Source organism: Histoplasma capsulatum, genomic scaffold (genome assembly GCF_000149585.1).
Source record: "Histoplasma capsulatum NAm1 scaffold_1 genomic scaffold, whole genome shotgun sequence".
Taxonomy (NCBI): Eukaryota; Fungi; Ascomycota; class Eurotiomycetes; order Onygenales; family Ajellomycetaceae; genus Histoplasma; species Histoplasma mississippiense.
The window spans coordinates 639,823-653,637 of NW_001813982.1; the positions used below are offsets into that span (position 1 = coordinate 639,823).

Consider the following 13,815-nt stretch of genomic DNA (forward strand, 5'->3'; position numbering starts at 1 on the left):
CGGGCGACTGTTTCTTCGGTCCAGCTCTTTTAGTGGGCGGTTAGGGGGAGCAAATCTTTGACAGGTTATCCCAATACGCTCATGCTGACTCGCTGAGCTTCTGTCTTTTCGGGTGATATCGCGACGTGTTGCAAAGTGACAAAGGATGCTGACGCTTGCGAGATGGGGTGAAGGTCGCTGAACAAGGCATATGGCGATGGATCACAACTTTTTGGTTTCTCTATAGTGCAATATGCACTGAGGACAGTAGCAGCAGAAGTTCTTATAATCGAGTGCCGCGAGGATCGCAGAATTATTTCACAAGCTTATCCAGGAATGATTGTTGTTGGGCAGTCCGTAATGAGGGCTACTTTAGCACGTGATATCGTGTAGGAGAGAGATTCCCGGAAGCAGAGGCCGGCCAAGCCCAATAGATTCTCCCCAGCAGCTTGGAATGAAATTTTTCGATACTTTTTCGATCCTTTCTGTAATAAAATTAGGCTATAATTTGGCGGTATTTTGTCGTTGCGGTTATACTGCCTCTGTTGCGCCCAAGGTCCTGCTCATTCATCAACGAGATTTTGAAGGCCGTACTGCAGATGTCCTTGAAATCATCCCCAAGTTGCAAGCACAAGTTCAGCCCAAACCTTCTATTGCTAACTCTGTTGCTGGACTCTAAGAATATTTCTGGTATAACTCAAACACTCATCAATAAGCATGCCCATTTCCATTTTTGAATCGAAATTTCGAGAATCACGTGACTGAATTAGTCCATATTGGGGATGGTGGGCCAAAGTTTACCGCCTGGTCGTTGGCCCTAAAGAGATGATTCCTGACACTTTTAACAGTTGGAACCCTCGCAGTTGGAACCCTCGCTTTTCAATGAAATCGATTAATTAAAGGTAAATAGAGAAACATTTAGAATGGACTGATACACTACATCAAGACAACAGGGCTGTCTCTGTTAGTGTGGATGCTATTCAAATGAGCAATGGAACTCACAAGCTCTGCACAATTGTTTAAAAGCATCAATTCTGAAGCGGCTTGATTCTAAATGATCGTGTTTCTTGTGCAATCAAAGAGATTTGGCAGAAGCAAACTCTTTCCCACACTGGAAACAGTATCTCTCATTCAGTATCTCTTTGTCAAACTGATGGCTAAGATCAGCTGTATTTCAGATATGTTGTGGCAGGTTATCAGCAGTCTTAAACTTGTACTATTGTAAGAGATGGGCTACAAGAGTAATTACAAGAGTAGTGTGAAGTACGCACAAAGGATATTAAGAAGGTAGCAATCTCTATTGTTCAAAGCTAATCGCTGATCTCCTAAAATCCACGGATATCAGCGAGCATTATATAGATAATATTGCCATCGCCACGTATCTATCGCCACGTATCTATTTCCTAATATAGATATCTCCGTTGCGCCTATTACAACTGACATCATGCAGCAGAGCACTTGTGTAGGTGTGGCTGAGACTCATATCAATCATGTTGCTGATATGATTGTAGGCACTGTTTTATATCTCTTAAGCTGCAAATGTGATTGCTGAATACCTCTTTCAAATAATGGCCTGCTTTTAGAGCGCTGATGATGTCCTCTGCAATAATAATTGCATGTATATCAACTCAATGGTTTTACACAGCTCACAGCTCTCTCTATGTGAAAGGGTTTCTAACACTGGTTACAATGAATTCCAACTTTGTGATAACTGTCAGAGACCAAGTCATAAAGAGATGGATGTTACTTACCCATTCTGCAGGCAAAATGAATCTGTATTTGATGGAAGATGGAGCATGACATGCTTGCACCAATTCCTATGGTGCATAGCTTTTCACGTGATTACACCGACCTAGGCAAAGTGGGCTGAGTCCTGTGCCTTCAGCCCCCATCTACGCTAACGTGACTCACCACTCAACGAACTCATCCACCCAACGAACTCCAAAAAGCGCTCTATAGAGCCGTTAATTTTCAACTGTAGCACAACAATGCAAGAAGATATTAATATTATTTATTAAAGATTAAAACTATATGTAGAATACATCATATAAATATATATGATTAATTCAGAGAACGATTGCTTGGCCTAATAATCCGCCCGGAACGTGAAACTCGTGGTTTTGAAACGGTTGAATCGGATCGCGGCGTAGAAGGTTTCAGAGAAGGAATATCATTTGATTCCACTGGGGGGGCCTGCGTGCGGCACTTATTACCGCTTTTAGAAGGCTGTATAGAGCTTCTACGGTGTTTTGAGCCCACTGTTGATCTTCTTGTAGGCCTCTTTGAGGCCTCCGCGAGTGCCTTCTTTGCCAACTGTGCTTCATGATGTTTAGCAGCACGTTCTTCCTTCTCTTTTTGCAGTTGAAGCTTCTGTTCATCTCACCGTTGCTTCTCTATACAATGTTTAGCTGCAGCTGCAGCTTTGGCCTCCTCACAGCGTTGAGCAGCTTCTAAACATTCCTTCTCACGTTGTTCCTTCCGCTCCATGAGCTCTGCCTGCTTTTGCTCATGAAGAATCGTTCGTTGAAGCTTCATATCCTCCTTGCGTGCCTGATCATCGATTTTCGCAGTTTCATTAGCATCTGCTTGCTCCCTCGCGGCCTGCACCTTTGTGGGAGAAAAGAATTGAGCAAGTGAGGGATTTGATGGATTAAGCAACCCCATACACTTACCCCGTTTGCGTCGCCTTCTCTCATTATTTAGAGCAGTCTGAAGATTCTTATTCTCTATTGGGAGAACCTCTCTGTCCAGAGCAATATTCTCCCCAGCACGGAGAATTTTTTTAATATCAACTGAAAGTCGGCGGTGACGTTGACTTGCCTGCTTTATCAGACCTCGCAAAGCTCATATAGATGTAGGTGTACGCTGCTGAAGCAGTTCCGGGGGTGTAAGTGGACGTGGTTGAATCTTTTTGAGAACGCGGGAAGGATCTATAGGATGTATGCCAGTGGCTATGAAGGCAGATTTGATATTTTCCGCAGTTGTAGAGATTTCCCATGCAGCATGAAATAATCGCCAAAAATCTCACTTTGTAGTCTGAATAAAGCCATAGCCAGAATGTGTATAGAAATCTAGTTGATCTGAATATGCCTTTGCAAGTGGGTCAAATATTCCAACATCTAGCGGCTGTAAACAGTGTGTAGAGTGGGGAGGAAGAATAGCAAGCAAAATTCGATTCTGATCCGCATAATCAATGAATGCCATATTTATATGAGATGAATGGCCATATAATATAAGCAGGCGGTAATGATTTCTTGCTTTTTGCTTTGTATGAGGATCAAACACCTGTTTCAGCCAGGTTAACCCATATTCATCATTACTTCATCCATTTTCTGAAGCAGCGAAGCATGCCTGATCCTTTTTAGGATCAAAATCTTCAAGCCATGTATCTTGCATATCTCTTGATTCCCCGCGGTAAATGAGTGCAGGTGGAATTGTAGTTCCATCTGCACAAATACCGGCAAGTAGAGAAATGAATTCTCTACTGCCATTCTGCACTGCTCCAATTGTATGCTTCCATTTGAGAGCTTCTATAGAAACAATTCGCTTGAGGGTATGAAGGAGGCCAAGAAGAAAGCCTTTTTCATTGAAATTGTAGGTGTTCTGAGGTAGAATATTATACTGCTTGATCTTCTCCTGCAACTATTCAATAGAAGTCAGCAAAAAGCTCATGGAATTGCACACGAAAAGAAGCAAAAAAACTGCAATTACAAGAGTAAAGAAGTGTTCAAAATAGTAGCTATTATCTGCCTGCTTTCTCTTTTGATCCAGAGCACGAAGATAGATGCTCTTGATCTTTGCTTTATGCCGCTCATAAAAGCAAGACACCCAGTTGATTCCTACTTGCATTTTGGTGATCTCAAATACAAAATTGCGCAGTATTTGATGTGTCACAGGGAAGCCGTGATTGGATAACTGATTAATATGAAATAGGAGGCGTTGTTCTTCAGTATTCGTGAGATTCTGACAGTAGATTGATGTTGCCTCTGTTCTGGAGACCTGTTGACCTTTGAACCGCCGCATCAAGGTAACGCGATTGATTCCGAATTCCTTTGCAACCTCAGCATATTTAGGAATCAATTGTCGATTCAATTGAGCGATCGCTTGCTCTATAATTGCTTCGTTGGGTGGCATGGTGGGTGGTTGAAGTTGAAGGGTTGCAGGGACTCATGGAAAAAATAGGAGTTCGTTGGGTGGATGAGTTCGTTGGGTGGTGAGTCACGTTAAATAAATGGTCCCCTCTAGACAGACGAGCAGTGACCGTGAAAGACTGCACCGTTTCACGGACTCGTAGGCTGCTAGGGACAGTTTCAGGGATCGGATGGATGAGGGCATATTGAGCAGGCTCTGAGGAACAGTGCTTGCCCTCCACATTTCCAGTTGATGTATGACTAGCGATGTTTACGAAATTTGACTAACTTCCATCAATTATTGGACTACAACAGAAAATCAAACGAAGGCCGGTTTTGCGCCAGACATCTTCATATACTATCACCACAGACATGGAAGCCTGGGAGATCCGTAGAAACGGGCCTCACGCGGTGGGACCAAAGAATAAATACAAGGCATCAACATATCCCGGAACCGTAACTCTCGTCCGATTTGGGATGCGGCGTCGAGTTCTGCAAAGGGAGGGACCCGGACGGGACGTGAGCGTGACACTCGGGGAGGTTTTGACGCGGGTTGAGAGAATAAGAACGGAACTGTCCTAGCTCGTCTCGCCATTTCTTGTTCTCCTAGCTGCCAGTGCATAGCTTCAATGGCCCTCCAGGGGATGGACATCTCCTCTGCAATTTTCGCCCACATTTGCGACTTGGATCTGCTTGCTCTGTCAGTACGAAAGCCGGTTGTCATCAGATATCACGCCGTTTCCACCTTTCATATAATAGGGCCAACTTGGTCTTGCGATCCTCGCTCCACTCACTCCGCCTCTCAAGGTAATTCTGGTAGTGCAGGCGCGAGGATTACTGCACAGTCAAAGCCATCTAATTTATGGATATGCCGTCTCATATATTCTTCCAGCCTCTTCCGGATGTAGGCCACCTCTTCCTGACTAAGAGGTTTATACATTTGCTGAAAAGGCATTATCGGTTGGCTCTCTGCAAGAGCTGTATGGATTGATCGAGTCCAATCCGGTACGGGTCTCGAGGGTTGGAGGTTCAGTGGATTTGTGGAAAGAATGATACGGATGGCTTCCCCGGCAGCGCTTTTTTCACAACGTACGGAACCATGAGCTTCCAATTCCCAAATGCGTGTTGCCTGCACTGGAGATGTTGGTCTCATTGAGCCAGTAGAGCTCAGGGAGATGTTGTCCTGAGACTCAACAGAGCTCTGCTGCTGGGCCCTCTCGGCCATGGTTGTTCCTTGGTCACTGCTATCGTTCTTTTCTGCGTCCAGATGTCAGTTACGACCCGTTATCAATAGGATGATGGGAGTTTCTGTTGCACCTGTGGCAGAACTTGAACCACTGCCGCCTCTACTGTCCACTGGGTCGGTCTCTGATTCCTCGATCTTACGAGTTCGAGTTGTTCGGGTACCCACGGCTCCATTATCTCCTGGTTAGAACATATCTCACCCCCTTATCCCTCTGAGCATATACACCAATTTCTTTGTCACTCACTTTTGCTTTTTCCAATCCGCCTATTTTGTCTAGCTCTGGACGAGTATAGAAATTCATGGACAGGAGGACTCTGAAGGAACCATGTTAATAGCAGAATAAGCCAAATCCACCTTCAATAGCTGCCGGCAACGAATGTAGAATACTCAGGAACGCGGGGTGCCTGACCATGGGCCCGTCGTCGGATAATTGTGCTGGTTATCTATCTCATGAAGCGATATTGTTCTTTCAACACGGCGCCTTTTGTCTTTCTTCTTAGAAATTCCCGTTGAAGATTCAGTTATATTTTTATTTATTCTATTTGATACCCATGGTAGCTAGTGCATGTTTTAATATCATTGGATATGCAGAGAATTATTACTCCATATAACGATGTGATGGTTAGCCAGCGGCCAAAATGGCTGTTTTTGCTGGCATTTTTGGCCTCCTGCTAACCGCCGTCCCTCAATAACCACATGGATCAATTCACACGGCCACAGCATATCCTACTTTCATGGCCTTCAGATTTCAATGTAAATTTCTAGAGCCAAAAATTAAGCTTCTTTTGCTATCAGCCTTAAGCCAAGTGGCTTTAATGGGGGCTAAGTTTGCATCACTAACTTTTGACTGGGAAGCGCGGTCTCAATACACTCCACAATGTAAAACTAAATCTCAGGTTAAATTCGTGACCAGCAACGTTCAGTCCTCGACGAAGCCACACCATAAATTTTTTTCTTGAATCACCGGCCTTGCCGAGCTCTAAGCCTCGAGACCCTTACTATGTTGGCCTCAGCCTCTTGAGCGAGTGGCCCGTCGCCGTTCCAAGGACGATGGCCAACGGTGCGTGTTGGGCAATGATAGGCCACCTCTCTGATCCTGTGTTGGAAACCCTTTGGGGCAGGGAGAGTTGATGAATAGTTATGTCCCTATTGTTTGGGAGACTAACAATGATGTTTCTACCGCTCTGACCAAGAAAAATATCTTTCAGCTTTAAGAAAAATATTGGGGGTATTTAAAACCTCTTCAATTAAAGCCATGGAGATTGAAGCCTCTCTACCACCACCACAAGTGAGATTTGATAAAATCTGTATGAATTATGCTCTCAGAATTATGAAGTTATATTCCAATTATTCAATTAGAAAAAGAGTTTCGACTTCTTTTCCAAGTGAATCAACTGGAGTCCAACATATTGTATTGCTCTCGCGTAGTTAGTTTAGTAATAGTAACAACGAACGTTATCCTCCTACAGGTTATGGCCCTTATAAGCTACGAAGAAGCTGCGAAATAACGTGCTAACTACGTCTCCACGCATCGTTAAAAGCGTGCCTAGACGGCTTGTTAAGTGATTTGAACCTAATGGTTAATCTGAGATCGGGTGGAACGCCTGATTTAACGAAGGACTAAATACGTGACGACGCGTAGAAGAAGAAGTCCTCAAACACCGGAGGCACAACAAGAAGGACTGGACGCAGGTCTACCAACACCTGCAACCAACAGAAAGGTGATTGCCCCAGGGGCATTTGAACCTGACGAGACAATCGAAGAAGAATCGAACGAGTCGAATATCGAATACGAAGACCCAATTAACGACAACGAGATCTCGGATAACGCGGGTGGCTCTGGTAGCCGTGATGATGTGAGTGAGGAAACTCACATGAGATTGGAGATCGCGAGACTCCAGCATGAAGTCCAACAGATGAAAGCAAGTAGAGGTGAACCCTCTGCTAGTGATGAGAACATTAGTGCAGATTTAGCAAACTATCTGCAGAGAAAAGGCAGAACATCTGCTATTGTGAAGATTCTTAATGAATTCCGTGATCAAGTGAGGTCCATAAGGAAGCCAGTTGTACTGACTGGATCTGGAAACTACTCCATGTGGAAAGAGGAGATCCTCCTCGCAGCGAGGCAATCTGAGACCGATGATATCCTTGAGGAGAAGCAAACTGGCCCTGATGATAACGCCAGCACTGATATGCAACGATTTTGGAAAGAACGCAATGTGTGGCTATACAACTACATATGGTCCTCAGTTGCTCCACAGGCGAAATCTCATTTTACTGTGCCCAAGGATTCTGAACTATCTGCATATTCTCTATGGTCTATCATAGAAGACAACTTCGCTGAGAGGCCTGCTGTTCTGAGGACAAGGTTGTACAAAGAGATGACAAGCATGACAGCCAAGTCAAAGGGTTCTGATCGCGCGTTTATTGAACGCTTGATTGCCATAAGGACTGACTATATCCGCCTAGGATATAAGGTCGAAGATTTCATGTTTTTTGACTGCCTACTTACTGGTATGAGGCAATGAGAAGAGAAGTCAGCATGTTTGAGAAGAAGAAGACATATATTGTTGTTGAGAAGACCCCAGACATGGATATCTTAACTGGCAAGTGGGTGTTTGATCGCAAATTGAACAATAAGGGAGAGACAATCCGGTTTAGAGCTCGCTGGGTGGTTAGGGGATTCCTTCAACAGCAAGGAGTCCACTATACAAAGTCGTACGCTGCGGTGGTATCAGGACCCACGTCCCGGAGCTTATCCGCGATTTGGTTGAAAAAGGTGAAATTATGATGGAACATGTTGGTTCTACGGCCAATATAGCTGACGGCCTCACCAAGCCACTGGCAAGGCCTGCTTATGAAAAATTTGTTAAAAGAATTGGGTTAATGGAGATTGACAAAGAAGGTTGAAGGTAATGGTGGTACAGCAGATTACAGAATTTTGCTTGTGTTATCCTGTTTTTTACAGTTATTTCTGTATGGGCACCTATTCCCAAAGAGGAAATCAGGGTCCAAATCTTGTAATTAATTGTTATTGCGTTTTTAGAAGAATTGAGCAAAGGGGGGCCCCGGGCGGCAGTGCATTGGCGGCGCCGTAGCACGGGGGGGTGTTAGTGGGTACTACGGCTACCCTATCACGTGCCCCCCAACATATTGTATTGCTCTCGCGTAGTTAGTTTAGTAAAAACAACGATCGTTATTCCTCCTACACCTAATATCTTCACGTTAGTTAACTAACTAAGTTAACTAGAGGATCTGAGCTTGCTGAGATAAGCTGCTCGTTTTCGGACGATTCTTCCGCGGGATAACAATATTCCGGTAGCTTACTAAGAGCAAGTGCTGGAAAATAATGCGAATATGGGATGGTAAATACATGTAACAAGCCCTTGTAGCTCAGTCGTAGTAGCGCATGACTTGTACTAATGAGATCATGAGGTCCGCGGTTCAATCCCGCGCGGGGGCAAACGAGAGTTTTTGTCTTTTTTTTATTTGTGATGCTACTTGCCCTTGCTTTTGGCATTAAATTAGAAGGGGAGAATTTTTTTCTTTTTTCTTTTATTTGGATCCTACAAGTGCACTGATGAATGATTGTTTCTTTTGGTGTATGCAGATCGGTTTCAGTCACTGATGATTCTTTGCGCGCACAGCATAACAGATGACATATTTCAAATACCTATAGATCGATGATAATATCTGACTGATGGCATGGACTTGATGATTCTCCAATTTCCTTTCTGCATTATAATGGACGAACATCTAAATTATGATTCTCCGAAGCTGGGTCAAAACCCAAGCGTAACCTTTTTTAGTATTTCGACTCGGAAAATCCCATATCAAATTGAATGCAGTGGTAATGTACTGTACATATATTCCAACGGATCACACTTTGTGGTGATTTTGTTCCAGTTTGGAACAAGCTTCGACCTTTTCAAAAGCGCGCTATGGAACATGGAAGGACAAGAAGGAAAGAAGTTGAAAACGAAACGTCAACGAAGTAAAAAGTGAACTTAGATGGCTGCGAGTACAAGGAGTTTTACGCCTGCGGCACTTCCGAAGCCAGGAATAAAGCGACAAGACAGGCAAGCCAAACTCAGGATACGGCCCAGCTGACATTCTGGCCGTGGATGGCATTAACCTTTTCCATTTTCCTTTTCCATTCTTTTCCATTCCCCTTCCCCCTCTTCCCCCTCCAAGCTCTTGTCTTGTGATGCGGATTCCAGGGTTCGGTGAGCTAGACTGGCGACTGGGGACTCCAACTTGCCCGAACTCGGGCCAAGACACTGGTTTCCAAGCCGCATCGCCCAAACCCCAGACTTCCTCCTCGGCCAGATTCCGATAGCCATCTCGACGGACTTCCGCTGCCTCTGAATCTCGTGGACTCCACTTTCTTTTTTCTCGCCCTACTTTCCTTGTCGTCGCTTCGGAATCTGGCCCTGGTGTTTTCCTAACTACGATAGTTCCTATTCGAACTGCTTGTGCAGCCATCTTCGCCCTATTTCCTCGCTTTCGATGTGGCCCGCTCGGACTCACTCTCCGATCTGAGCAATGCGACACCATCTGAGTGTCAAGCTAGCCCAATAACCCGTGCGCAGTGCATTTACTTCCACGGCCAACTTCCCTGGTCTTATCTATTCCCACCCACCTAAATTATACGTACGATCTTAACACCGACATGGAGGACGGAGTGTCTTCCGAGGGCTCCAGCAGCTCTAGAGACCAGGTCGCGCGAGGGGTGCAGGAAGATATGGCGCGACAGAACAAGACTGCTACGAACACTGGCAACTTTAGGGATTCTGGTGAAAGCTCCGTATCAGCCAGGGGTCATGGAGACACAGAGAACCCTCGTCCATGGAGCGAACTAAAAACTAAGGCGGGGAAGGAGCGCAAAAGACTCCCACTTGCTTGCATCGCCTGTCGAAGAAAGAAAATTCGCTGTTCAGGAGAGAAACCTGCCTGTAGACACTGTTACCGTTCTAGAACCCCTTGCGTATATAAAGTCACGACGCGAAAAGCCGCACCCCGCACGGATTACATGGCGATGCTGGATAGACGGTTGAAGAAGATGGAGGAAAGAGTGATCAAGATCATACCCAAAAATGGCACCCGAGATATGGCCGCAATTGGAAGATCGGTCGTCAAGCCTCCTGCTCCAGGCCAGATCTCTCGTGGATCAAGGCCAGCCCACAGAAAGAGACCTGCAGATGAGGCTTTCCGTGCTGAGCTTAATCAGTGGAGACAACCCAACAAAGGTAACCCTACTTCATGGCAGCCCCGAATTGAAGATGACAATAAGCTTTTGAACGAGGGCGCGGAGTTTCTTCCCTCAACTGAGCTCCAAGAACATCTCGCGGAAGTCTTCTTCGATTGTGTGTACGGACAGTCTTATCTCCTGCTACATAAACCGAGTTTTATGCGCAAATTGAAATCTGGAACTGTTCCGCCTGTTCTGATGCTGGCCATCTGCGCCGTTTCTGCTCGCTTCTCAACACACCCGCTCGTCAGTACGGAGCCGGCATTTTTACGGGGAGAAAACTGGGCAAATCCAGCCGCAGCTATTGCGCTCAGCAGACATGACGAGCCGAGCATTACGATGCTCACTGTATTTATCATCTTGGGGCTCCATGAATTTGGCGCCTGTCATGGAGGACGGAGTTGGTCGTTTGGAGGTCAAGCCTTTAGAATGGCTTACGCTCTTCAGCTCCATCGAGAACTTGACGATGATCCTCGGGGCAATAGTGCGTCCGAATTTAGTTTTACAGATCGTGAGATCCGACGGCGGACGATGTGGGCGTGTGTACTGATGGATCGGTATAATTCCTCTGGCAGCCAGAGGCCACCTATTAGCAACGAGAAGTTCCTACGCCTACAGCTCCCTATCAAAGAGTCATATTTCCAAATGGAAATTCCAGGGCCCACAGAGGATCTGGAAGGTAAGGTCCTTAACCCGCTTCCCGAAGGGGTGGGCCAACTATCTAATCCGAAGGAAAATATGGGTGTGTCTGCATATACAATTCGGGCGTTGATGCTTTGGGGAAGGGTCGTAGATTACCTTAACCTTGGTGGCAGGAACAGGGATCCTCATCCTCTCTGGTCTCCAAAGTCAGGCTACTCACAATTGAAGAAGCAACTAGAAGACTTCTCAGCCTCGCTTCCTAATTCTTTAGCCTTCAATCTGGAGAACCTGCGCAACCACGCGGCGACAAAGATCGCAAATCAATTCCTCTTCCTACATATAGTTATTCACCAAAATATTCTCTTCTTAAATCGATTTGCCATCCCCCTCTCTCCAGGGGCAAAGCCTCCCAAAGGATATTCCTCGAACATTTCTTAGCGATGCTGGTCGTGCGGCTGTTGAAGCCGCAAACCACATTTCTATGTTGGGTTAATCAGGCGCCAGGCTATAATCTGACAGTTCCCTTCGCTGGTATTCTGCCTATGCAGCAGCACCGTACACATCTGGGGGTTATTTTCGAAGAATCCTAGACTTGAGCACGTCGAAAGAAACTTCGCCACAGCTACGATACTTAACCAAATGAGCGTACTGGGGAATGTTCCACTATATGGTGCAGAGCACCAAGGATCGATACTGCCTGTTTGCGGATGCTTCCATCAAAGGTGTGCAGGTCAGTTCCTCGGAGGAAGAGAATGCTCCACTATTTCAGTATGGGGACTGGTTCGACAAGTACCCGTATGGCCTCTCACGACGTCATTACACGGATCCGCCATCTCGGCCTCTTGATGCGGTGATGGCGCAACACTATGGCCTTCAAAGCGCGGAAGACTTCTTTGCAAGTCTTTCACCGCCGTCACATTCTGATAACCCTCGCAAGGACCCAAGGAGACGGACAGGCTCAAGTACTGAGCCACGGCAACCAGCTTTAAACTCTATAAACTCTAATAATCAATATACGTCACCTCAACAGCAACCACAATCTTCATCACAACCGCCATCACAACCGCCTCCACAGTCACCTCCACAACAGCAACCACAGCCTCAACGCCAATTGCAGCAGGTACTACAACATGCTATCGTGGATGTGCCCATAAACCCGACACGTCCCCCAGACTTCAACCTTAATACCCATGCCATGCTTCCTCCAGCCCAAGCTCCCAATTTCTCTCAGTCAGCCTACTTCCCCATGAACCCTGACCAATTACCGCAACTCGATCGCCAATTTGTGTACGATGCACATACGGGCCATGATCCAACTTCAACCACGTCGACATCCCCCCAAATGCCCAATCCAATACCCGTAAACCCTCCAGCAAGAATGAGCCCAACCCAAACTGTGTCGACGCAACAAGAACCAAATATCTCCTCCACAGTATGGAACTCTCAATTTGACATGTTGGGCGCGCCTGCCACCTGGTCAGGTGAATTCGCACAGCCCGGTGCCTGGTTTTTGCCCTTCAATCTGAACCCAGTTGGCCGAGGTCTAGTAGACATGAATGCCAATCCAGCTACAAATGTGGATACAACTGGGCCACGGGCACTTGGAATACAAGCGTTGGCTAATAATCCAGTTCCATACCCATTGTCCAATGTGATGATGGGTGCATATGGCCTTGGCGTCTGAAACGGGGAAATAGTAGAAATTGGAAACCGGGAAGTTCCTTTTCCCGTTCTTTTCCCGTTCTTTTCCTCTCCCCCGTCTCCCACCCCGCCAGGACTGGACCAGGTTGACAGCGGGGTGTTTAGCTGAGGGAAAATCCTAAGTAATGAGGTACGGTACATGCTCTTATTTTTTTCTCGTAACATGTCACAACTTCTCTTTGGAAAACTTTCTTCTACGCTCGTTTCTCTTTCTGTGCATATATTCGGCCGGACTTTTCAAATTTCCCAAGTTTAGGACGTTATTCAGATATCTGCTTTGCACTTCGCATGTGCGTACATATTGCGGGCTCACCAGCGCCTTAAGACAGCGTGTGAGATTATTTCTGTCAACGAAGCAATTTCCTCCAATCGTCTCTCTCTGTGTGCCTCTCACGTCTGCTTGTGTACAGTATCTATCACATTTAAAACTAACGACCCCCATTCGCAAATTTACAGTACTGGATGTGGATTACAAACCAGGCAAAGGGGTTGTGAAAAAAAAAAAAAAAAAAAAAAAAAAAAAAAAAAAAATATTGACTTGGCGGATTTTTCCAGGGGTATCGTTAGTAGTGGCGAACCAAAGCAAATATTGCATAGATACATTATTGCCAATTCTTTTTTTTTTTTTTTTCTCCTTTTTTTTTTTTTTTTTTTTGGTCTTTTGGTGGGTTGGTGGTTGGTTTGGCTTAACTTTCTATATATATATTGATGATGTTTTCGTGTAGATACATGTACTGTACATATATATATATATATATATATATACTCTCGCTATTAAAAAAAAATAGTAGTTTTCTCTGGTGCGAGGCGCGGTAATTGCATCGGGTGGTCTTTGGCTGAACTGAGATTAGAATCCACAAATTCAT

At 45.5% G+C, this 13,815-nt stretch overlaps 7 protein-coding genes and 1 non-coding gene across 8 annotated transcripts in view; 5 read left to right on the top strand and 3 right to left on the bottom strand.

The window, feature by feature from the left end:
* HCAG_00197 (predicted protein) overlaps nucleotides 1-83 on the bottom strand; it is a gene marked incomplete at both ends in the record, with an annotated part of 1,616 nt that extends 1,533 nt beyond the window's left edge. Inside the window, one exon of the mRNA XM_001543101.1 lies at nucleotides 78-83. Within this exon, the coding sequence (XP_001543151.1) occupies nucleotides 78-83 (6 nt within the window). The remainder of the gene's footprint in view (nucleotides 1-77) is intronic.
* Nucleotides 84-2,218: 2,135 nt separating this feature from the next.
* Nucleotides 2,219-2,675, bottom strand: HCAG_00198 (predicted protein; the record flags this gene model as incomplete). Its single annotated transcript, XM_001543102.1, has 3 exons — nucleotides 2,219-2,297; nucleotides 2,363-2,529; nucleotides 2,652-2,675. The coding sequence occupies 3 exons, from the start codon at nucleotides 2,673-2,675 to the stop codon at nucleotides 2,219-2,221; spliced, it is 270 nt and encodes an 89-aa protein (XP_001543152.1).
* A 625-nt stretch (nucleotides 2,676-3,300) lies between these two features.
* Nucleotides 3,301-3,828, bottom strand: HCAG_00199 (predicted protein; the record flags this gene model as incomplete). Its single annotated transcript, XM_001543103.1, has 2 exons — nucleotides 3,301-3,621; nucleotides 3,691-3,828. 2 exons carry the CDS (start codon nucleotides 3,826-3,828, stop codon nucleotides 3,301-3,303), a joined length of 459 nt encoding a protein of 152 aa, XP_001543153.1.
* Nucleotides 3,829-4,210: 382 nt separating this feature from the next.
* Nucleotides 4,211-4,691, top strand: HCAG_00200 (predicted protein; the record flags this gene model as incomplete). Its single annotated transcript, XM_001543104.1, has 2 exons — nucleotides 4,211-4,269; nucleotides 4,439-4,691. The coding sequence occupies 2 exons, from the start codon at nucleotides 4,211-4,213 to the stop codon at nucleotides 4,689-4,691; spliced, it is 312 nt and encodes a 103-aa protein (XP_001543154.1).
* Nucleotides 4,692-6,610: 1,919 nt separating this feature from the next.
* Nucleotides 6,611-7,883, top strand: HCAG_00201 (predicted protein; the record flags this gene model as incomplete). Its single annotated transcript, XM_001543105.1, has 3 exons — nucleotides 6,611-6,662; nucleotides 6,825-6,864; nucleotides 6,998-7,883. The coding sequence occupies 3 exons, from the start codon at nucleotides 6,611-6,613 to the stop codon at nucleotides 7,881-7,883; spliced, it is 978 nt and encodes a 325-aa protein (XP_001543155.1).
* Nucleotides 7,884-8,737: 854 nt separating this feature from the next.
* Nucleotides 8,738-8,818, top strand: HCAG_09373. Its single transcript has one exon. It is a non-coding gene; the product is annotated as a tRNA-Thr (tRNA).
* A 1,281-nt stretch (nucleotides 8,819-10,099) lies between these two features.
* On the top strand, nucleotides 10,100-11,474 carry HCAG_00202 (predicted protein; the record flags this gene model as incomplete). The annotated part of the gene is made up of 2 exons (XM_001543106.1): nucleotides 10,100-11,285; nucleotides 11,422-11,474. 2 exons carry the CDS (start codon nucleotides 10,100-10,102, stop codon nucleotides 11,472-11,474), a joined length of 1,239 nt encoding a protein of 412 aa, XP_001543156.1.
* A 429-nt stretch (nucleotides 11,475-11,903) lies between these two features.
* Nucleotides 11,904-12,932, top strand: HCAG_00203 (predicted protein; the record flags this gene model as incomplete). The annotated part of the gene is made up of 1 exon (XM_001543107.1): nucleotides 11,904-12,932. The coding sequence occupies one exon, from the start codon at nucleotides 11,904-11,906 to the stop codon at nucleotides 12,930-12,932; it is 1,029 nt and encodes a 342-aa protein (XP_001543157.1).
* Nucleotides 12,933-13,815: the final 883 nt, after the last annotated feature.